Source organism: Periplaneta americana, chromosome 8 (genome assembly GCF_040183065.1).
Source record: "Periplaneta americana isolate PAMFEO1 chromosome 8, P.americana_PAMFEO1_priV1, whole genome shotgun sequence".
In the NCBI taxonomy this organism is placed as follows: Eukaryota; Metazoa; Arthropoda; class Insecta; order Blattodea; family Blattidae; genus Periplaneta; species Periplaneta americana.
In genome coordinates, this window is record NC_091124.1 from 108,315,307 (window position 1) to 108,341,503 (window position 26,197).

The following is a 26,197-nucleotide window of genomic DNA, read 5'->3' on the forward strand; positions in this document are numbered from 1 at the left end:
TTGGTAAAGATGCGATTCCAACATTTTACTAACCCACTGCGGGGTTTCCAGGTTTCAGTACTGCCAATATATATCTTTTTTATTTATGAAATTGTAATATTTATTATTATTATTATTATAACTGTGCATTAAGAAAAGTAAAAATAAAAATTAATGATTTGTTTTTTTTATTATGTAATAAAGAGAACAGAAATTACATACCATATGTTTTAAATGTTATGTTATTTTTTTTTTAGTTGGCTACCATGTCTTTATAACTTTATGTACCGAAAACAAAGTGTTGTATTCTGTCCTTGTAGTCAACAGCTGTGTAATTACTAACATTAAGCTTTTGAGTTCTGTCCGCATGCACAGCAATTTTCCAAAATCGATTCGAATGTGCATTGCAGTGCCATCTATAGATAAGAATGTGTACTATGTCATGCCTATGAGTGCTCCAGTGTGAGCAGCATGGTGAAGAGGGAAGGTACTGTACCGTTCAACGACTCAACGACTCCGACTCATCACCACTGGTGACTGTTATTTCGGAACTGTTATTTGGAACATAGTATTTTTTCGGAACCGGAACCGTCGGAACTGTTCCGGGAAAAGAACAACTTCGCCCATCACTATAGGTAGGTAGTATCATTCGCCATTTTTGGTTCTTACGTTGCCGAGCTACCATACGAGGAATCTATTTGCAATACCGTTAAACATTATCATGTCGTAACTCCTATGATAATAAATCAAACGCAATGTAATTCAAAAAATAATTGAGCGGCAAATAACGTCTTCGTGTGCTTTCTGCGAACGCCAACTAAAGAGCTAAAATGGCGGGCGATTATATTAAGTATTTATCGAGCCTTAAGAAATGAATCAGCGAATCACAAGACGCACACGTTTAAATGTAGCCGATCTGCAACGCGATTGGCTGCCGGAAATTAGAGCGACGGGATAGTTTTGGTTACTAACGATCATGGAGGAGACAGGTTCCAGTGAAGTGCATGGTTTTTGCGATTGTTGTCAACGGACGATATGGGGATTTTCAAAGAGGCCATTATTTCATACTGAAGAACAGTGATTTTTTTTTTAAGACATTGCTTAGTATTAACCGATAAATTTATTTGTGTAAATTGTGGAATCGACGAGTTTTCGTAAAGCCGAAGATCAGCGACAGGTTTCTTAGGTTGGGGATCAGTGACAAGTTAGGTTTGGTTTGTTCAGGATTTTATTATGCCTTGCGTGTATGCTTTTTGGTAGATAAGTAAAAAGGTAGAAAGGAAGTTTTCGTAAGATCTACGATCAGTGATATGTTAGGTTTAGTTTATTCAGGCTTTTGGTAGGCTATACCTTCATATACGTTTTTGGTGGGAAAATTGGAAAACAGGAGTAAGCCTATAATAAAATTGTGTTATTTTTGTGTTCTAAGATAAACACATCCCTTAGTACTGTAAGTGTATTTGATCATTTAAATCTTTAGGATTAGGAAATCATTGTTTTTGCGGAATATATAATTAAAATAAAGACTTATGCATATTAATGTAGGTAGTAATTGGAAATAAGAGGAATGAAGGTTGCAGTGAACTTCATCTGTATTGTTTTTTGTTTTTAAGCTGTTAAATTACATTTACAAGATTTCATGTTCATGAAAAGTCATAATCTAATCAAGGAGAAGGGATTATATACATAATTTACAAGGACGTACATGAATGTGTGAGCATAGGAACAATATTTTGCTGGGAAAAAGTAATATACAGCGTATAAATATATGTACAATAGAGTGTCCAGTTTTAGATAGATATCTTTTACATTTAATTAAAAATATCTGTAACACTGATGAAAGTCTTGTTTTCTGTTGTACGATAAGTAACACACTAACATAAAAAATAACACCTTAATAAGACTAGTCTTCATCACTTATAGCTGTAAAGAAGTCTTTTGGCATTAACAACAAACATGTACACAAGAGAGATTTTGCAGGATAGAATAGGCACAATCTAGATAGACTCAGGACATAATTTTTGTTAGATTTCTCAGTGTATGACTCCATAAGATTTTTTCCTCCACCACACTTTATATTCCTATTTATAACCTTGTAACACTTTTATAATGGAAATCCAGTACAGTATGATACAAAGTCTGACGTCTTTTCTATATTAGTATTATTTTATTTTTAATATTTGAGATCCATTGATTTGTGCTCAAAGGCCAGCTACTCTCTCTGCAATCATTGCAGTGTCTTCATGCCATTCAAAGAAATGCATTAACAACATTTAAAAATTCCCTGACTTCTTAATAACTTGCAAGTAATAATACAATAAAATTACTTATCATTAACCATCGATATACACCAGTGGTTTGGGGTTAATTTTGTTCTGAATCAGATTCATGGTCAGAAACAATTAATTAATTAACAATACCATACATTGTTTCAAATAAAACAATGTTTAGTGTTAGCATAATAATGAAGACTATTACAAGTTATTGACAAGAAATACAGCGTTCTAATACGCAACAATGTTTTACCCTACCTGTTATCTGTTTATTATATTTCTCTCTCGTAAGCTGGAATATGTTGAGCTCTTATCAGTTTAAGGACCCAGACACATATTCAAATTCTGTTTTAAACTAAGTGTTGATGCACGTTTAATATTGGAAGTTTGAAACAGACTCACGTAAGAAGAATTTATATTTATAGTATAATATCATGCTAAACTGATATTTAAAAATAAATTGACTAACAACTTCATAGTTTTTATAGCTGTACCATCCTTAGTACATTTGTAGTTGTGGTGATTTGGTATGCAGCACTAGGTAGAAAGACATTGTATGTGTTTATGACGGGACAGAGGAGTTAACAATTATAAAAATCTGCCCTGTGACTTGCTTCATCATGTAGTTCTTCTTCTTTCTCGAGTAGTCGAATTCCATTCACCTGATTATAATGAATTTTACAGCAATTTTATGATAAATAGAACATTAGGTAACTACCCAATGATATACACATAACAAAACAATACATTTTAAAATTCTAAAGTTTCCACAAATCATACTGATAACTTACTAAAATGACAAATATATTAGTCTTTGTATCTAAATGATCTTTATAAACAACTTGAATGTCACTGTACTGCCATATAGATCAGTGGTTCCCAACCTTTTTTGACTGACGACACACTTTACTGAACGCCCACGATATCGCGGCACATTGGTATTTGTTTTTAATAATAATAATAATAATAATAATAATAATAATAATAATAATAATAATAATGATAATGATAATAATGCTTTTCTTCTGGAGAAAAAGTTGGTGAAACTCTGTGTAGAATATTTTATAGTGGACGTGGAGATGATTAGTGTTCACGACATGGGAATTTTGTCGTTTTTAACCTCCTTTTCATCCAACTAAGACTTTCAAGGCCAAAGGTGAATTCAATGAACAATTATATAAAAACAGTTATTCACACATTGTTCGGTTCCATGATGAAAAATGCAAGAGAAAGGTGCCGGAACGCCATTCCAGCGCGTTCCGCCAGAAAAAAGCACTGATAACTTCTATGTAGTGTAGGATAGGTCGATGTTAACACGTAATCGACAATTCTAAAAAACAAGCAGCAACTTGAGTGGCATGTATGTATGTGTTAAAATTCCAATCTATCTATGCTGGATGTCCGGTAAAAGATTTTTATTATCGTTTTTAAAAACTTGCCTATTGAAATTAATGTGAAATCTGCGCTTAGTGGGTTGCACAGTTTCTCTAAACGTGGCCTTATGGTTGACAGGCCAACAAGTAAATCATCTTCAAGATGCAGCAGTCTGTTCCTTTATTTAGATTTCATTATTTTCATGTAGAAAATGCTGATTCACACAAGTATGACGTTAAAAACGGCAGTCCTAAATGTCTTTTTGGTTTATTCGGCACCATCGACTGATTTGACAAAACATTTCCGCATATAAGACACTCGGGATTTTATTTATATTCACCTCCACGCCACATAAAACCGTATTGAAAGTATTAATCACTATTTTTACGAAACACAGTACGTTTTTGTGAACCATGAAAGAAATTTTCGCTCACGTTATTTGAATTAGCATTGCTGTCATCTGACTCAGAACTTGATTGAGATTATCTTTTTCGAATTAAAAATTTATCCATGATAAAATCTAAGAAGGCACTTTTGATAAACAGTCGCATTATCACCCGTTCACACGTATATAATTACAATTACTGATGATTCTAAACTCTGTTTATTACTTAGTGGGGAGAGTAAACGAATTACTAAGCATTGTTATTCGAATTATCACTAGGCAGAAAAATTAAAGTGAGCGTGCATTGTTGTAGGTGCAAATCAAGCTTTCAGGTATAACTCCCTGCATTCACTGTTGTAGGTGTTGGACGTTTCATTGGTAAAGTCTGTCTCAAAATAAAATGTATCATATCAAAGATTTTGTTGTAAAGAAAAAAAATGTGTTGTAAAAAGACTTTCTGGATGACATAAAATTTAATTTTCAATTTCAAAATTTCGCGACACACTCCATTGGGCTTCGCGACACACAGGTTGGGAACCCTTGCAGTAGATAATGAATACCAGTATCTATGGAGTTATTATTTTAGCGAACTAAGCTATTGTTATTTTCTACGTACAATAACATGCGTCTCTGTAAGAGTTGAATATAATTTTTAAAGTTAATTACAGCTGAAACAAAATTTGACAGTTCTGCATTGAATATTGCAATGATTGTTTCAACATACTCTCAAACGTTCATCTTAATGTAATCAACATTGAAACGTCTTTAGCAAGAACATACACTCATAAATAAATTATGAAATACCCTTCTTTAATATGCTTCATATGAGAAATAATCCTTAAATTGAATTAGATTTATGAATTAAGTAAATTGAATATTAATCTGGATATCAACTTTTTTTTACAATATAAATTATTGTTATTATGATAATATGAAAGGATAATAATAATAATCCGTGGCGCTACAGCCCGTGAAGGGCCTAGACCGACCAGCCGGCTGCTGGCCTCACGCCCACATACCGAAGCAGAGGTGGATGATCATCCAACCAGAATGGAGGTATCATGTGGTTAGCACGATGATCCCCCCAGCCGTTATAGCTAGTATTCGCAACCGGATTTCGCTACCTATCGTAGCTCCCCAAGTGCATCACGATGCTGGGTGAGCACCGGTCCCATATACTGGCCGAAATTTCATGAGAAAATTTCTTCTCCCATGAGGACTCGAACGGCGACGCCACGACGCGGGACTAATATGAAAGGATAGATTTGCATAAATCATAAAACTTGGCACTGAATGAGTTTATTATAACTATCTGAAATTTAAACGTCAGAATATTGAAATAAGTTAAACAAATTATGTAATACATATAAAGTATCATTCTATTATTTTCTCGCTTTCATGCCCTTATTTTATCTCTCATTTTCCTTACTCTGATTTGTTTTGTTTTTTCATCTTTCAACTGCATTAAGATTAAGAATCGTTCAATATGTATGGGAAACAAAGTTGTTATTTACATTAAATTATTGTTTAAAAATGTATAAGTATGTTCTTAAATCAGTAACAGAAATAAAGTTCGATCCCTACACACTGCACAAAGAACGCTCGAGCTAGAGGAGTACGTAAAATTGTTCTCTACCTCAAAATGTAAAGTGAGGTCAATCAAAGAAATAATTATGTAATTTCCTCTACAAATAATATATGAACATGTTTTCTATTACATTATGTGTGTTATGGTAAAGTCTAGTGAGGTAGTTCAATATACATCATACAACAATGAAAAATATACGATATAGTTTCTCCAGTAATGATAGCTAAGTAAACAACATAGATATAAGCAGTATATGCACTGAAAATTTGAAATATAATTTAAATGTTCTATTTCTCAAGAAAAAAAAAACACACACACTCTGTCACATGAAATTACTGAGTAGTAAGTCCTTATAGCACACCACTACATATGTGATTGGGTCCTTATATTATATACAACATTTTACATTTTATTTCTTACGATTTATAGGCAATCCTGGTAGTCTTTATGATAGCTTACAAAATGTATGCTCCTGTTGTCAGAATAATTAATAGGAATGTATGTAGTTATATATCATTACTTTCAAAAATTTCACGACTATACATTTTCAAGACTGTATTACAATAATTTAGAGAATGACTGGAAACTGGAGGTTACTATTTCTCAAAATAAATAGGATTTGAGACAATCCGGGATAGATGCAATCTTCAATCACTTCTCTTTTATTGGGATTATAGTTGCAATAACTTAGTTGACAGAGTAATCCAGAGGACACTGAAGAATCTAAAAGCAGTTCTGTAAAGAAAATGCTCTAATTCGAATTAAACCTTTCTTCCAGCCATTCATTTAATGATCATATACGGTAATTATACACAATACTGTGGAAGTAAAGAGGAGTTACAGAGTTAAGGTTCTGTATTTTTACGACAAACGAATAATTTTATATGAATACTTTTCACGTTCCACGTTTCAGTAATTTTTTTAGAAAGCACTGGTAAAATATGGACTAGGTTTCAGAGTTATTCTCGAAGTGAAGTTGCAACTTTGAATTCTGATTTTACACGAAGATAAGACTATATAGGATGCTGACCAGAACACTGTGCTGACTACTCAAATATAGACTACATGATACATTGAAAGACTAAACAAAAATTGCTATTTAAGCTTAATTTCGTCTCAACAGATATATTAACAAAATATGGTAAATAATTATATTATGAGTTAGAAAATTAAGTTGAGAGTTCCTTGCTTTTGTAAATTAAATATGACTTTTTTTCCAAAACAATATTCCTTGATCTTGTAAAATCTATAATACCATGTTTGTATAGAGTAAATGAGATAATTAATTATTGTTTGCAATTATAAAACTAATTAGAACGGAATATTTTGCTTTCATGAAATTTTGGTATAAAATAAATTAATACTATGCTGATATTGAGTCATGTCACATAAGAATGACGATTCTTGGCTAGAACCATAGTTTCCAGTATATCATTGCAGACAGCCTTAAATCTAAAGCTTAATATTAATGGATAATATTCTGTAGGAAAAAACCAACACACATGCAGAAAAGGAAAAAATCTTGTACTATGGAGATGAAATTATGCTTTCTTATTATACATATTATTATGTAGTAATATATGATTAAAGTTCATTTCTTTATTACGTGCCATTGATATTACTGTTTACAATATCAGCATATTTACTTGAAGTATCATTTAAGACATATAGTTAAATGTAATCAGTGCATCTATTTGATATAGATTTTTATTTTATGCATTTTATATATACACATATTTTTTAAAATCTCTGAAAGTAAAATAGGCTACCTCGAATTTAATTATAAATTGCACGGATTAATAAGATGCATGTAATTAATTTTAAACAAATTTACAAGATACAAATAATATTAATTTACTGTAATCACTTTTAAATTATCTGCTATTTATGAAAATAAGTTGTTAAAATTGTTTCAAATAGTATAAACGTATTAGTAATAACTTGTAAATGAGATTCTAAGCGCATAACTACTCGACAAGCAAGTAACAGTAATAACAAAACCTATTGCACAAAAGAAAAAAAAAATCTTGTTGGCATTTGTCCATGAGCACAAGGATAACGTTTGTAACTGACAGTATGAAATGGTATAGCAATCCCATTTTGCAAGAAATATCGCGGGTGGTTCTATGGTGCTGCCTGGGATTTAACCTTCCATTGCTAGCACTCGGACTGTTGAACCACTGATAACCGTTAATATGATTTTCTCTCGTACCTCGCACCGCTCGCTCCCTCTTCCCAGTTTTTATAGCTTTCAACAGTCAATCGCTTTGCCCCTTTTCTGTAATGACTAAGCCGACGTTAATTTTATAAAGTATTTCGTGAAGATATCTTTAAAATCTCAAAATTTTTAACGAAGAATTTTCAGTTGGAGGCATATTTTGTAAATAAATGAAGTGTCTTTATTTGCTGCACTTCCTTAACGGCTAGGCTTACGTTGGTTTTGTGAAGCAATTTGTAGCCTATAGCTGTTAAAACCTAGAATTTATATTTGTAAATTGAATGAACAATTACGCAAATAAGAATTAACTTCTTTAATACAAACGCTTTTGGAGTAACTTAAATTATAGTCTATGATATTTAATTTATCACTAAACTTTATGCTTTGGTTAGAATCGATTTCAATTTAATTGCTCTTTTCTGTTAATGATTATTATTTTAAATAAAAACCTTGAAAATTCATGTGCACAATTTCCACAGGAATTGACTCATAAAATTACGGAATATGAACAGTTCAATTGTTTAGAAGAAATCATTATACACAGACAGAAAGATTGGTAATAGTAATAGGTATTCTATTTAACAACGCTTTTAACTCGCAGTGGTTATACAGCCGCGTGTGAGAAATGGCTGACGAATTTTGCTTGAACATCTCTATCAAGGAAAGGGTCATAGGGTATTTTACGTGCCGTAAATCTACGACATGGGCTTTCTAGTTTTGCTTACCTCTCATGGAAAGTAACGTTAAGGATTTCATCGCCATTTAAAATCCTTCGACTTCGGTAGGATCTGCGAATCATGGACCAAACGACCAGAATGGTGACTACAAAACCACCGAGGTCGACGACAGAAGATACCGACAGAATTCATGCCAGAAACTATTCTGCGACATCAGGAATGCATTTCCGTGAGAATGTGGTACTTTTTGCAGTATCAAAGTGTAATTATACTCCTTCATATCTTGTAGACTGGGGAAGTACTATGTGGAATAAATGGTTTCAAAAATAGCCAGAGAAGAATACACAATACAGTAGGCCTATATTCATATTGAAACAAATACTTGTCGAACATAATTAAAAATGAAAAGAGAGTGGGATTATTGTTATTGATTTACGAACGGGGTAAGAAAAGTGAACCCAGAAAATTGTTCTGAGAAATGGTAATGTTAGTCCATGTCTGATTAATATAATTAGAAATATAATTATTCCAAGAATGAATGTATAGTGCAGTTGTGATGGTAAATACTTTCCAAAGTATTAAATAAATAAATAAATAGATAAATAAATAAATAAATAAATAGATAAATAAATAAATAAATGTATTAATAATTAAATAAATAAATAAATGAATGAATAAATAAATAATTAAATAAATTAATTTCTGTTAAGGAAATGGTAAACAAATGTAAAAGAATGAGATTGTAAATGGACGAGAATTTTGACGTAAGTAACTATTTAGAGAAAAGTCGTAATGTCCACAGGACACACACACAGTAAGCAAAGTGCGATGAAAACATCTGAAAGATGAATGTGAAAATTGTGGTTTAAAGAAAAATAAAAAACAGGATTTTTATTTATTAACGTGAGAGATGGGTTATTGAATAATGCAAACAAAATTGGAATTGTGTACAAACTTTAAGTACCTAAGCTCATACGTAAATGAAACTTTATACTGAAACAAGAAAATATTATTTGTGGTCCTATACTGAATCCAATTATGTAGAAAAAAATTGTAAAGAAAACTGAAAGACACATGCACAAAAGCATGTTATAAAGCATATTTTTGTATGGATCAGAGACTTCAACACTGAATAAGGTACGGTATAACGTGTGAAAGAAAATTTTCGAGCATAGAAATTGATTTTTGAGGTCATTCGACTTGTAATAGCAACAACGAAGGTAAAAGAAATACAATTGCGACTGTATGAACACATCATGAGAAAGAAGGAAAACTGATAAGAAGAATTTTATAATAGAGCCCACCATGATAGAGAAAGATGTTGTGACGGAAGGCCAATTTGAATAGTAAGATTGACATCAACATGATAATATATAGTGAATCTGAAACATTTCTTATTGAATGGTCAATGCCTTGTGGAGAGAAAGAATGTTCCAAAGTTAGACTGGAGAAACCCACATAAGTTACAGTACACTTGGTCTGATTTTTATTTGCAGACTTCAATTATTGATGAAATAATGAAAGTAACTGTGAAGAATAGTTTGTACCTAATTAATGGAAATGAAATATACGTTCTTCTTAATTGCAAAATTATGTGTGTTGGTTTCTTTCTGTAAAATGATATTTAATTGCACATATTATGTGCATGAAAATATGTTTATTACTATTTGTTATTATTATTATTATTATTATTATTATTATTATTATTATTATTAGCTTTATGTAATGTACTATATGTAATTATTTCACAGTTATACAAAAACTTATTTAAATTGAAAGACTGTTTTGTGGTTAGTACGCACTTTAAAGTTGAAATGAAATTTATCTTATCAAGTGCCTAGCACTAGAAACAATCAAACTACACAAAATTTCAATAATAAGGCTGTCTGCAGACTTGTTCTTTATTTTAGTAGGGTTCTTTACTTACCGTGGCTACCGTTGGAAATAGTTCGCACTAAATCTGTTTACCGAATATTCTACTCTGACAAATCATAATTAAGCTTTAACAGAACTATAAAATGATAGTGTGAAAATCTTAATTAAATCTCAATTCTAGCATACATATTTGTCTTCTTATATTTATCTGATTTGAATATATATATATATATATAGAATATTGGATTTTGAAATTTTTCACAGTTTGTTGAGGGTTGTGGTGGTAGTATGTTCGTTTTCCCACTCACCACCACCACCAATGGTGCGTGCTGGATAATACACACATGGTCCTGGAGACGGTGCACGTGGTATCCTTGTACTACGATGAATACTGCTGCTATTGCCATTTGTGGTGCTCCCATTCCGAACAATACTGGTGCCTGTGCGATGAAGGTGACACATATGACTGTTTCTGAGTGAGTAACTCCTACCATCTCCATTTGAGACGACACTGTCATCATGAGTGTTAGCATCAGGTGAGTCTCTACCTCCCACACCTAACCATCCATGGGAGCAGAACAGTTTCAGAAACAGACGCTTGAATTTCTCTCCAAATATGACATATATGATAAAGTTCACAGAGGAGTTTATAGTTATCAGCATATTGCTCGTGGCAACTACTTGATCCGGTGGATTGCCATAAAATGCTTCGAATATATTGTTAACTAGAGCCAGAATGTTGCAAAGGAAGAAAACCACCACTACACACAGTAACATAGTAGCCAGTCCAATCTCCTTCTTCTGCAGTCGAGACAGACGTTGTCGCTCTTGGTTTGCACGTCGCACCTGAAAAACCCGAAATAACAGAAAGACAAAGCTTTATTCGTACTCAGAAAGTGTTAAAAGGAGAAAAAGACAGTAATTAATAATATTAATAATAATAATAATAATAATAATAATAATAATAATAAATTGTTATAATTTTCATCCAGTGCTCTGCATATACTTCGAAAGTTTTGACTTACACAGTAGATAACACATACACAGACGGCTACACATAGACAATGGCACAAGCACAGACAGACAGTTACACAGACAGATATAGCGCCTATACTGCAAACACAAGATAGCCGCGTCTATGGCTCGAATGCTAGACCGCTGGTCTTCCATCCAGGCCGACCGGGTTCGATCCCCGGCCAGGTCGTGACGGAATTTGTGGTGGACAAAGCAGACGTTGCAAATGTTTTTTTTTTGGGGGAGTACTTCCATTGCCCTCTGTCATTTCACCGACACTCTCCACCTCCTCCTCATTTCATCTATCATTCAAGTAATCCAAGATAGTCTGGAGGTAGTACGGGTTTCCGATTCTGATATAGAAAGGGCTTGGGGTTCCGGGCCCTGGTGCTTATCAGGCCACTCGTATGTAGACGAGACCTGGCTCTATCAGGGGCTGAGGCATGATGGCCAACCTGTCAGCGTCGGCTTATCAGGAAGGACTTGGGGCTCCGAGTTCCTGGGGCTTTTCAGGCTACTCTTTCGCGAAATGGGACCTGGCTGTATCAGTGGCTGCGGCAGAATTGTCCAAACCAAGACAAGCCAAATAGAAGATAAATATACACTAACAGAGAGAAAGACACAATCACAGAGACAGACGCACAAAAGAGATAAATACAGGGAAACGGACTTATATAGAGTCACAGAGGCTATACAGAAAAAGCCACACAGACAGAGCGGTATGCTTTCGATATACGCAAAAAATAATCTCAAACACACTGAACAAGATGCATACAGAAGGGTTCACATATTTAAACACACACATAGACAGACGGATGCCGTCTCTCTCTCTCTCTCTCTCTCACACACACACATACACACACACGCGCGCGCACACACACGCACACGCACACACACGCACACGCACACATACTCGCTTACGTACGCACACCCATACTAGTAGCGTAACAAAATGAATAAGTATCCATCCACAAAAAACAATTGTGGACCCCTTTAAAGCAATTCAAATTCTTTACTTGACTACTAATACTGGATGAGGACAGTGAGATGTTCAGGTATGTGCGGTCTAAAGTTAGATAACTTCATCCCATAATAATTGGTATGGACTGGAAAGAGAGGAGATTATTCAGTAATCTTTATATGAAACTAGTCAAAGTCTGGATAAGAGAAGAAATATCAGAGGGAAGTGGAATAGGGAGAGGAATACGACAAGGATGCTCTTTGTCAGCTACCCTACTACTTGGAGAATTTAGTGAAAAACTGATTTCAAAACATGGGGGGTGATAGTAAGAGGAAGAAGGATAAAGTCAGATTTGCTGATGATATGGAGTTGTTAGCAGAAGAGGAAATTATACTAAGAGATATGCCACTGAAGTTAAATGACAGCTGTGTGCAGTATGGGATAAATATAAATGCATAAAAGATGAAAAACAATCACTATCTTAAGAAAACTGAAGGAGGTAAATGTGCTAATTCGAAATGAGGCAATAGAACATATACTTGAAGTGTACTATAAATAGTAATATGAACTGCTGCCAGGAAGTCAAGAGGAGGATAGCTATGGGAAAGTAAGTTTCTAACAGAAGAAGAAACATCTTCTGCGGACCTTCGAAAGATTAGCGAAGTGCTTTGTGTGGAGTGTTGCACTGCATGGGGAGAAACATAGACATTACGACGAAGTGAAGAGAAACGAATAGAAGCATTAGGAATGTGGATATGGAGAAGAATGGAACGTATGAAATGGACAGGCAGAACTAGAAATGAAGCTGTGCTAGAAACAGTGGATGAAGAAAGAATAAGGGAAATTTCATGATAAAGCGGAAATAAATATAAAAAATTGAAATGCTAGGCCCATCAATTGAACATTATTAATAATAAAACATGTTACTAGAGCTTCATTAATATGATAATACCGCGTAAAAGAAACATTCTGTGACCGTTCATTCCTCTAGAACAGTGGTTCCCAAAGTGGGAGTCGCCACCTCCAAGGGGGTCGTGTGAAGAGCTGAGGGGGGTCGCGAAATTATTTACAAAATAAAAGAAAAATCGTTTTATTAAGATACATTTAGTTTGTATTTAGAAACATAAACATAAGCAAATAATGTTTCAGTACCGTAGATATAAAGTAAAAAATAATGACTGCAGTAAATGTGCCTGTTTTTCAGAAAGCAGCTTCTGAAATCTAGACTGAGTGTTCAATGCACATGTGATATAATTTACTAGTTCAATGATATTTCTCGCTTTTGTTTTCATGGCAATCATAGACGAGGAACATATTTTGCATAAATACGAGGTTGCAAAGGTTATAAAAAATTTAAGAGCTACACTTGCAAGCTCGAAATATTCTTTTGATACAAAACTTGTTTACTCTCTGCGGAATTCAACATTTCATCAGTAGGTACATATTTCAATGAGTTTTTCCTCTCATATTTTTTCGAACTTCATCCAGTTGAACGCAACTGTATAAAAAAGGAATCAGTAGCCATTTAAGTAATTGTTTTGAATTTCTTCCGGAGAATACTAAAAAAAAAAGTTTATATCGTAGGCCTACATTGGGTGCTATTCACGGGTTTTGAGTAAAATTATAGTTGTTTGCAATTTTACAGGATTTGTATTTCTTCGAATGGGATCAAAACCGGTACAGTAGTTGGAGGTCGCAAACAAAGGTCTCACCCAAAAGTGAGTCGCCGCTACAGAAAGTTTGGGAATCACGGCTCTAGAACATTGGAGTGAGTTATGAGTAGGTTTTTCACCGTAACTTTTTTATTTTAGTAGGTTATTTTACGATGCTTTATCAATATCTTAGGTTATTTAGCGTCTGAATGAGATGAAGGTGATAATGCCGGTGAAATGAGTCCGGAGTCCAACACCGAAAGTTACCCAGCATTTGCTCATATTGGGTTGAGGGAAAACCCCGGAAAAAACCTCAACCAGGTAACTTGCCCCGACCGGGAATCGAACCCGGGCTACCTGGTTTCGCTGCTAGACGCGCTAACCGTTACTCCACAGGTGTGGACTGACCGTAACTGATAACCTTTGTAACGGCACGATAAAAATCATAATCCTTAATCGTGTCTACATAACTATGCTATTTGCTAATAGTACAGGTAATCTAGTTGTAACTTATGGTTGTGTTTGCACATTACTCTGAATCAGTATGTACTTATATCCTGTTGAATATAAACAGAATCTTGGGTTACGTTAGTCACAAAAATTAAATATTTTTCAGTATCTGAAACACGTATAATGTTTATTGAACTAAAATGCTACATTCTCTAGCAGACTGCCATCAGCCATGTATTAGTTTTAAGTTTAAAAACAGTTTTAAAATATTAAGGTGACTAACGTAACATTCAGTTGTGACTAACGTAACATTAAAATGGTGTAACGTTAGTCACACTTCATGTTGAAAAGTTATAAACAACAGACGTACTCTTTTCCTACCAAAGTTTTTCAGTTGTTAGATACTTTAATAGTGAGTTTTAGAGCATGGCAAAGTCTTCCAAGGAGAGAAAGGAAGAGATCATGAACTCAGGACTGCAGATAAAATAGCTGAAGAAAGGTAAAAAGCGAAGGAAGATATGAGACGGTACAGAGTAAGAGGAAGAAATAATAAAAAGTTTAAGAAGCAGGAAGCAGAAACAGAAAAAAATCTGTGTGCGTAAGATGAGAGAAACAAAAAAAAACTAACTAAAGAGCAGATATATACAATATCTATCCCTTATAAATTGCCACAAACACTTGGAAAAGCTGTAAGAAGAGCTCAGACTTCACTTCCAGCAAGTCTACGCAAGATGAAAGTTGTCCTGAAAAAGCTTGTTGTGAGGAACAAACAAAAACTAAGACAGTGGACTCCATATCAGAAGAGACTAAAAAATTGATACAAGACTTTTATCAACAGGATGATATAGCACGTCAGTGTCATGGGAAGGAGGACTATAAAATTTTAACAGATCCAGAATAAAAAAAAAAGAAGTTGAAGATTAAAAAAAAGGGTCTTGATGTTCACTCTGAAAGAAGGGTTTTAGTTATTCAAGTCAGAGTATCCCGATATACAAATTGACTTCAGAAAATTTCACGAATTCAGACCACTAGGGGAGAGTCGGGTAGTATCTGACATCGGGTAATATCGGACAGTGAGTTTCTTTCATCTCCCACACGATGATAGTACCTGATTGACATGGTTACGTTTCTGTGATGACGCAAAGAGAAACGTAACCATGTCAATCAGGTACTATCATATGGTGGTAGATGAAAGAAACGCACTGTCCGATATTATCCGATGTCCGATACTACCCGACTCTCCCCTACATGTAGAACTGTCGTCATGTAATTCTCAATTTGTATACTGCTGTCCCTATTGTGAGAATTTAATCGTTCGTGTTGAAAAGTCCTGCTTTCAAATCAGACGCTATAACTGCAAGGGAATTAATTTGTATGATTGCTTGTAAACAAAGTAATTCAGAATGCACACTGATACTGGGTTGTCAGAGCTGCAGTAACAAACTTGACGATATTATTTCAACTGCTGTAAAGAACACAGACGATGATAATGAAGTCATTAGTATTCATCAGTGGGTTGGAGGAATACTTGAGGAACAGACCATATCTGTAGATCATTTTTCCAAGATATTGAAGGAACATATTTTAATAAATGGGTGACAATTTTCGCATAAAACGACAAGCATTCGAACTGAGAAACAAAAAGAAAACTCGAAGCATAGGATAACAATTGCCTTGACAGATTTTACCGAAAACTACCATATTAAGCACCAGAATGAAATATTATGGTTTCTCATTGAACAACAAATCAACATAAATGATTTACAATTTACGCTGATGATATAAGTATGTTACAAGATCGATGAGAATGATGATTTACAAATTGAAACCTATGGTGTTATTTCGGATACAAGATCCAACACATCATCAGAAGTAAACATATTTAACCGGCATATTCTGGATGACTTTATCAAAAGGCATGGTCCTGTTCAGAAAGCATTCCTGTGATCTGATGGTGCTTTAGCTCATTTTAAAAATAGCTACTCAATGGCAACACTCTCACCGATCAAAGATACATTTTCTATAACTTATTCGAGTCCCCATGGAAAGTAAAGAATCCCCATAATTGTGTTGCTGTTACGCTGAAACGTTATATTTGGCAAAAAGTCCTCAGAAGTGAAAAGACTGTCATTAGTAAAACGAAGACCTTTTATGAAGAAGTCACTAACTCTAACATAAAAGTTAATTGCTTGTGTGTACCCCTATCTGTTATAGAAGTTATAGAAGATGATGAGAATGAAGTTGGAAATATGTTTGCTCAAGTTAAGGCCATACACGGAATAAAGACATGTCACAGTACAGTGAAAGTAGAACGTCTTCTCATTAACCTCTCAGGAAAACAGAGACGAGGAGGCAGTTGCAACAGATGTGTACCTGTTATAAGATTCTGGACGTTAGAGTGTCTGTTTCCATATGGACATTAATATTATTAACTGAAAAAAATATTCATTGTAAAAACTTGTAGATATCAAATATTAGATGGAATATGGCTACTTTCTGTTATGTTAGTCACATACATGTATCGACATATATTCTTATATTGAATGATCTACTCATAATTGAAATACGAAATTTTCAACGAAGCTTCTCTAGAAAACATTATTAATAATGCAATGTACAGTTTCATTTCATAAACAACCAAATCGCAGATAAATTGTTTAGTTTAGTGTCTATTTTAGAGAGTAATAAAAATGTTACGTTTGCCACGCTACCTAAAATGAGTATTGTATAAATAGAATTGACATTTAAATGTTCTCTTTAATTCCATCAATATGATGTATTGATATACAGATACCAGCATTTATTATGTTTAATGTACAGTTATCAAAAGAAAAAGTGGCCGCTCTCCAAAAGCAAAGTTCCCTTCGGGTATCTTCGTTACAGTTCGGAGACAGGCGATGTTACATGTTGTTGTATCACGTTGCCTGATACCTACAGTTATAATTAAAGTATTGTTTGTGTTACTTGATAGCGTAATGGTAGCGTTCTGGCCTCATATTCGTGAGGTCCTGCGTTCGAATATAACCTCGTGCTATTTATGTTATTTTTTTGTTTTGTTTTTAAGAGAGAGATACAAAATATACATAATTGCTCCTTTCCCTTTTAAGATTATTTCAGTAATTAACATCAGGTTCATGATTGTATTATGCCATGACTTTATCATTACTTATTATGACATTATAGCCGCAAATGGAAAGAAAAAAAAAGATTTTATTCTCAACAAAAATATCTTTCGTGGCATAAACAAAAGAAACTTACTGGCATCTGCCTTAGAACATTCAAACAATTATTCGTTCAAAAAACAAAACAAAAAGCTACGATTCAACATATTTAATCTATCTTTCCCACATCTCGATCAAATCTTGCATTCGATTATTTTTTACGACGCTTTATCAACATCTTGGTTATTTAGCGTCTGAATGAGGTGAAGGTAATAATGCCGGTGAAATGAGTCCGGGGTCCAGTCCCGAAAGTTACCCAGCATTCTTGCAGTCGAGTGGGCATGGAATCGACTAGAGTCTTTTCAAATAACAACTATTCTCAGCCACGACATTCCAAGCATCCTGGACATACATAAGTTTTCTGCCCATGGGCAGGTCTTTCACTGCAAACCCAGTATTCTCCAATCTTTCCTATTTTCTGCCTTCCTCTTAGTCTCCGCACATAATTCACATATCTTAATGTCGTCTATTATTTGATATCTTCTTCTGCCTCGAACTCTTCTCCCGTTCACCATTCCTTCCAGTGCATTCCTCAGTAGGCAGTTTCTTCTTAACCAGTGACCCAACCAATTCCTTTTTCTCTTTCTAATCAGTTTCACCATCATACTTTCTTCATCCACTTTGCCAACACAACTTCATTTCTTATTCTGTCTGTTCACTTCACACGTTCCATTTTTCTCCACATTCACATTTCAAATGCTTCTATATGTTTCTCTTCATTTCATCGTAATGTCCATGTTTTTTCCCCATACAGTGCCACACAAAACACTTCACTAGTCTGTTCCTTAGTTCTTTTTCCAGAGGTCGCAGAAGATGCTTCTTTTTCTGTTAAAAGCTTCCTTTGCTCATGTTTGCAGTTTTTCTTGGGAAGGATAAATGCTTTAACTTCCCGTTGCTTTCCGCACACCACTGTCTCTTTTGAAGCTTAATAGATTCTAGGGGGCCCAAGCGTGGCGGTGAAGAGAGTGGATTTGACTAATTGGGGCCTGCGGACTTCACCGAAATTCACCGCAAGGGTTAAATATTAGTTCTATCAGAATTTTTGACCCGATCAGAGACCGGGAAATCCCAATTAGCCATTGTCTCCCGCATCCTTGAGGAACTTCTACAAATCATCAGAAAATCTTGGAGGGGGATTGGGCCAATTTTTCCGCAAATGTTTCTTTACTTGTTCCCTCGTAGTTCAGTCGGAAGAACGTCGGAATTTTGATGTAAACGTCTCAGGTTCAATTCCTCGTCACTCCTTTTCATTTTATTGTGTTTGAAGATAATATAATATAATAATCTAAAAAGAAAAAAACTAACACCAGTATTATGCAACTGTATTGTTCCAAACCTAATATTAAATTTATGTTATTTATGTCGCTAAAGAACGATAACAGAATATAAATGATAAATATCGGTTTGTTTAATTAATATAACATATTATATAATATATAATTAATTATTTAAATAAAATTACCTATTTTAAAAAGAAAAATGGTTATTTATATTACAATAATTTCTTATATAAATTCAGAGTATTTATATCTCGAAAGAAAGATAACAGAATATTAATGGTAACTTGAATATTATTTATAACGCGAAAGAACGGCATCAGAATATAAATTATAATTTGAATATTATTTATATCGCTAAAGAACGATTAACAAAATAAAATGAAAACTTGAACAGGGCCCGAACTCCCAATCTTTCAATCATTAAGCGAGCACACTACCACTGGTCTACGAGGCGCAGATATCAAATAATTCCATAGTTACGGAACTGCTTCTACAAGGACATGCATCGTGTAACATCGCCGTGACCCGAAGTGGACTTAGAAAATTTTCGCTGTTCACGAGTGCGGCCACTTTTTTTTTTACAACTGTACCTATCCACAATATAAAATATACATAGTGTAACAAGATCTCACCGACAAGTTTTGAGGAATGACAGATCACACAGAGAGGATCATTTTTTGTTAAGGAACATATGCTCGATGACACGTCCTTAAGGAACTATGTATCCAAAAGTTAGATTTCTGGTATTTTTTTTACAGAAATGAAATTCAATTTTCCATGCATGTTATGGCAATTTAAAACAACTAGTTAAAATTACGTGCTCTGTTACAGTACCTCATTACACTTTTAACACCTTCGCAGTGTTCACCATCCAATTCTGTCAAGCATGGCAGAGTTGTGATGATTTTCTTGGATGATAAGACAGACTGAAGATGCACATCACAGACCAATAACAAACTACAGCAGTGTAACAGAGATGATAAGGACTTAAGGCGCCCAGTTATGCAACATGTGTGATACGGAATGAGCTTCTAAAAGGGACGCATAACTCATGAAAGACGCGTCATTGAGCATATGTTCCTTAACAAAAAACGGCCCTCTCTGTGTGATCTGCTATTCCTCAAAGTTTGTCGGTGAGATCCTGTTACACCCTGTATACAGAAGTGAAATAACCCTGCAGATTTTCAGAGTATATAGCTCATGTTGTATGTAACAAAAATGTATAATGCCATATTTATGGAAAGTTAATAGTTTTCTCAGAAAAAGTTCTTTTTTTTTTAATGTTTAATACTCTCTTATTCGGTAACTATTGCGAGTAGGATCATCATTTTTGTCCATATCAATAGAGAATCGAATAAATAATCATTTATCTCTCTGGCGTATTTCAATAGCGTGGATGGATTTCGTGTAAATTCAATTTTAAAAACACTAATTTCAAGCCACTGAACGATGCGAGTAGATTGCAACGTCATAGCGAGAGAAGGGGACTCGCGTACAGAAGCAGACCTGAATTCGTTGACCTCTTACATCTATATTACGAAAAGAAAGAAGACTATGTTAGCGGCGACTTTGCCAGATTCCTGAAATTCCAACTTAATTTTCTAATTAACCGTGCATTTAATCACGAAACGGAATATAGGTTTTCTATTCCTTTAAGTGTACCCTATCGTTACTTTCAATCTGCATGGTTATTTGACTTTCACTCTGTATATAGGTTGTTCTGAAAAAAGGTTCCAATATTTATACAGGAAGTAGTACGCATCAAAACAAGAAATAAAAGTCCTAAAATTAATATTTTCTGAGAAATGAGCAAATATTTACCATCACTATAGGAGCACCATATCTTACACTTTGAGCTCTTGGTAAAGAAACAAATGAGGAAACAGAATGTAGTCGTTTGTCACTACGCATTAAACAGCATTGAATTGAATTTAATTTAATTTACGGGAGGGGGGCACTATGGCGCATCACTGCGACCTCTTAAGGTCTATTGCGCTAACCCTCAAGCTAGGCGCATTCCCAAACCCACACCGGATGACTACACTAAGGTTCGCTGCGTAATGTACCTGAAGCTACTTAACGTCGCTATGTAAAAAATTATGACACCTTCTCATATAAGTAGGGTATGCTTCGCTAAATATTTGAATTAGATTAATTATTTGTTATTTAAACATTCTTATGGTAACCTCTGATATTGTTTTAGAATCTACTGCAAAAAGCAGGCAGATATAAGAACACATAATATAAAGACGATTAATTACAAGAATTATAAGAATATGTTATAGAAGTGGGTAAAAGAGCTTTCGGTCTAAGGTGATCTGATTTTGCTCGACTTGTATATGACTATGCTGAATTGAAGAAGATACCACACAGATTCAACAAGGAGAAGAAACAGGCAGGGAAAGATTTTATTCAGAATGTCATGAAAAGATTGAAGTTTTCTTTTCGAAAAGCAGAAGATATGTCGGCTGCTCGACTGGCTGCATTAATAAAGTGAATGTAGATGAATTTTTCAATTTATATAGAGAAATACGATCGAAATAAAATTTAAATCTCATCAGATACACAATGTTATGAGACGAAATGTTCGACTGTTTCCACAAAGACACCGTCAGTACTCAGGCCTATTGGCAATAGGCTCTGCTGAGAGAGGAACGAATGTTAGCGTTGCTTGTTGTGTTAAGTGTGACAGTTTATACCTCCCTTTTTTATTTACTCGATGGTAAGAATGCAGGCAGCATATCTCGATGGTGTACCCAGGGGCTAAACGTAAAGTAGCATTTAGCTCAGAAGATCTGAAAAAAAAAGAACTAAACAATGTTCCGGCTCCTCTTCTAACTCTTCAATTGAAATAGAATATGCAGGCAGTGATTCCGAGTATGCAGAAGAAAGAGAGTGCATCATTTGTGAAGAGTTTGGCAAGACAGAACTGTAGTATCAATGCTCACTAGGCCAATAGTGGGCACATGCCCAATGTACAGGCTTGGATAAGAGGGCAGCAAAGGAAAAGTCTTATATTTGTGATTTTGTGATAATTAAGTAGGCTTCAATAAAATTTCATTTCATTCTTAAATAGAAATATTATTTCGTCATCTTACCCACAATTTGAAATCTTACCCGCATGGGTGGGTAAGTTGACGAAAGAGACAAACATGGAGAAAAGGAGGTAAAACTGAAAATTTTTCAGTTTTAAGAAATTTTCGAGAATACATTTTTAATAACAATAAATCAAGTAATAATACTATAATAAATACACCGCTTAGGGATAAATTAACAGCAAGCAAAATAAACAAGAAAGCTTAAGGTCGTCAACTTACCCGACCCTCCCCTAATTGGTAGAGCCCGGATTTCCATCAAGTGCATGTTTTTATATTAACTTGTTACACTTCTCAAATGTTGACTTATGTTATGACTTATCGATTCTAAATAACCGTACTTCTTCAGTGCATAATGCATATTTTGCATTTAATAGCACATATTCAGAAATTTATAATGCATAACATGTTATTTTTCTTTGGCTTTAGTGCTTTAGTGCATATATTATGTTAACTTGCATAATAGTGTCTTTTATGAATGTTGCTTTGTAGAATCCGTTATTTCCACGTTTTTGTCTATTGAGAAGAAAATGAAAGAAAGTTACTGGTAATATGGTTTCGTGGCATCCTACCTGACATCTACTATTTGGACTTTGTTACACTGGAATTTCCAACCTCCAATCCCCAACAAGCCAAAGATCAAAATATTGAAAGGAAGAAAGGAAGAAGCACAATACTTGAAAACTGCAATTTAATATAGGCCTACTTTTGTGTCGAATTGTTAGCTCTATTGCTATAGCTATAGCTCATGTTAGAACTGTAAGAAAAGATCTTGTGTCAAAATGGATTGAGGAAAAGGAATATTTCTAAAGACAGATAGTGATGTATCGGTAGTTTTTTGTGATTGTTGTGATGAAGATGTAAGTACTTGTGTATTTTGGGGCGCGCGATAGCGTCGCGGTTAAGACGTAACGCTGCAGAGTCGGAAGATCCGCGGATTCGATTCCTGATGAGGTCATTGTCATGAGAAGACGTAAAAGACTAACAATTCGACTTCACTTTGTCCTAAATTTCTACGCCTAAATATGAACCTGTTACTTTTTGTGTCTTAAAAATATCATTTTCTGTGTTCTGGAAAGTGCTTCAGATAAACACATGACTTAAGTGAAGAAAATTTTGAGAAATTAATTGTAGTAAGTTGTTTTGAAATAAAATAAAAATGTAACATAACGTAAAACTCAATTTTGATAGTGCTTATTTTTACCGTTCTTTTGTTTCATTGTGCATGTTTTCTCATATGATAGTGTGTGAATGCATTCATGTTTTAAGAGTAGATAGTGGATGGAAATCGGGGCTCTAGTAGCCTAATTGCATACACCACAGACTATTCATTAATTTATAGCAGCGGTCTTCAGCATAATGCACCCTCGGGGTAGCGTCTCTTACCCGCGAATATGACATTGCACTAGCGTGAATCCGTGGCTGCTGGCGGGTATGCTGTCTACCTATCTCTTCTTCACGATGGAGCATATTTCATTGCACTCCTTGCACTTTACCCATTTCAGCGAGTGCTGACGACCAATGATTTAAAAGTGTTCTGCCCAAAGGCAGGCCTTTCACTGCAAACCCAGCATTTTCTAGTCTTTCCTATTTTCTGCCTTTCTCTTAATCTCCGCATATGATCCATAACTTATATATTAATATCGTTTGTTATTTGATATCTTCTTCTGTCCCGAACTTTCTCCCGTTCACCATTCCTTCCAGTGCATCAGTCAGTAGGCAGTTTCTTCTCAGCCAATGACCCAACCAATTTCTTTTTCACTTCCTGATGAGTTTCAGAATTATTCTTTGTTCATCCACTCTTTCCAACACAGCTTCGTTTCTTATTCTGTCTGTCCATTTCACATGCCCCAATCTTCTTCTTATCCCATTTCTAATAGTAATTTCTCTTCACTTCATCGTAATATCCATGTTTCTGTTCTATACAATGCCACACTCCATACAAAACACTTCAATAGTCTCTTCGTTAATTATTTTTTCAAAGGTGCACAGAAGATGCTCCTTTTTCTATTAGAAGCTTTCTTTGCCATTGCTGTCCTTTCGATTTCTGCCAGCAGCCACAGACTATTAAGGTAGAGTATTACTGAAGAGTATAAACAGTTAAAATATAGTTTACTCAAGCAAATTAAGAAAAAATACGCTGAAACTGTCTGCCTCTTTTATTAATAATGGACACAAATTCGCTCCGACGGCAGGAATCGAACTCAGGACCTCCTTTTCTAGGCTCTCTACCACTGGGCTGCGCCGAGCCTCAAGCCACGGCCCCGGATCGAACTCTTCTCCATTGCTTTTTCGCTTTTTGGCGTACTCCATGTTTCGATATCATAATGGAACGTACAACTTGGGTCCTATGTTCGAACTTCGGAGCTGGATCGAATTTTTCTCCGTTATTAATAAATAATAACCACAACAGAAAATTCTGTAGGATCAAAAATTGACAATATCATCACATTGATCTAATTGTCTTACCTTTTTGGGTGAATTATGTGTTGAGATATGAAATATTTCTTTTCAATGTTTCGTCTAGAAGAATTTGCCCACCATTGAAAATACTTCGGACCCAAATGTATTAACGTAATTTTGCAGTTTACTGAGTGGGGAGACACTGAATTTAAGCATGTTACTACTAGCTATTTTAAGCAACCACTGACGAATTACAACTGAAAGAAAAATAGTATAAAACAAAAAGTTAATTTCAACATTTGCCGTTAAGTTACATACAGAGTGATTCACGAGGATTTATTGTCACGGAGCTTATTTCCGAAGACATTCTGAGCAAAAAATGTCATATAAACATTTGTCCTTTGTGCCCCGTGTAGGTATTTAGTGGAACCACAACATTCGCCATTGAGGTTTCAGTGACTGGAAGCATGCACATGATCGTATTAATGGTCACAGAAAGTCTAGCAGTCATAAATCATGTGTACTAAGTTTTCATCAGAGAGCTTCTGCTTTAAGAAGAATTGATGAAAACTTGACGTTTCTTATTGATGAGGAAATTATAAACTGGAGGGAAATACACAGAAAGGGGCAACTTCATGTCTTTCAGCAGCAACTTGTATGAACAGATTTTTGCTATCCTGGGGAAGACGTTGTACTAGAAATACTGAAGCAACTAAAGCTAGCAAAATATTTTCGGTAATAATAGTAGATTGAGCATCAGATGTGTCGCATGTCGCTTTTGTTTTGCGGCACGTCGTTGCTGGTAAGCCAGTAGAGAGGTTTTTGTGTTTTCTTTCTTTCTCATCCTTGGCATAAATCTGAAGAACTTGCAAGTACCATTTGCAACCTGCTAAAAACATGTCATTAGCAGAGATAAGAAGTTCGTACTAAAACTGTTAAGTTGTGTGAGCTTGGACTATATACTCTTAGGCTATATACCGAATGAACTGTAGTGACGCAGCTCTCAACATCAACAAACCAGCAAAACAAACATGTACAGTCAGGTGGTAGCCAAACTTATCTTTGCGCCAATGATCCATGGCCTTGGAATCAGAAACAAGATGTGGAGCTTGTTTGTAAAAGGTATCAAATCCAAAATTTTCTAAAAATGAGTTACATGTGACAGCGCATACCACTAGGTTTCGAACTCTGAAAACGAAAGAATTTTTGTCAAAAAGTGCCTAATCCTGTGTATAGAGGTCGTCTAAATTTACATTTTATAGCAAAACATAACATAACATATCCACTTCAGCTTTCATAGCATAAATTACCAACTTCCTCTTCCATATCAAATATTGATATGGTACGTGAAACGAAGCAATATTGGGCCAATACAGATGCTGTGAGTCAAAGAAAATTTTTAATGGTATATAAACACATAAAATCTCATAAAGGACAGATTCAAGGGCTAAAAACTTTGAAATTAGTGAAACCAAACGACCGACTATTCATTCTACAACAGAACTAGTAGTCTAGGTATTGGCCTACATTCTGCATATACAGTGTACGCACAAATGCTCAGAAATTGGATAAGATATGATTGTATTTTAGTTCAACCGAAAGAAATAGCAAAGTGTAGCCATGTAAAACAAACTAAGAAAAAGACTTCATATGTCTTCTTTCTGTCAGAGGGTATGAATTATAGAAAATTTCACTTTAAAAGAGAGTCGTGAAAGTAAATAACTTTGGCATCAAATGCATCTTTATTAATGT

General features: G+C 34.7%; 1 protein-coding gene across 5 annotated transcripts in view; it reads right to left on the minus strand.

Annotated features, from left to right (window-relative positions):
* Positions 1–1,553: 1,553 nt before the first annotated feature.
* FMRFaR (FMRFamide Receptor) overlaps positions 1,554–26,197 on the minus strand; it is a 1,501,661-nt gene continuing 1,477,017 nt past the window's right edge. For all 5 annotated transcript variants that reach the window (XM_069833399.1, XM_069833396.1, XM_069833398.1 and 2 more), the window contains one exon: positions 1,554–11,215. In XM_069833399.1, the coding sequence (XP_069689500.1) occupies positions 10,628–11,215 (588 nt within the window). In that variant the 3' untranslated portion in view covers positions 1,554–10,627. The remainder of the gene's footprint in view (positions 11,216–26,197) is intronic.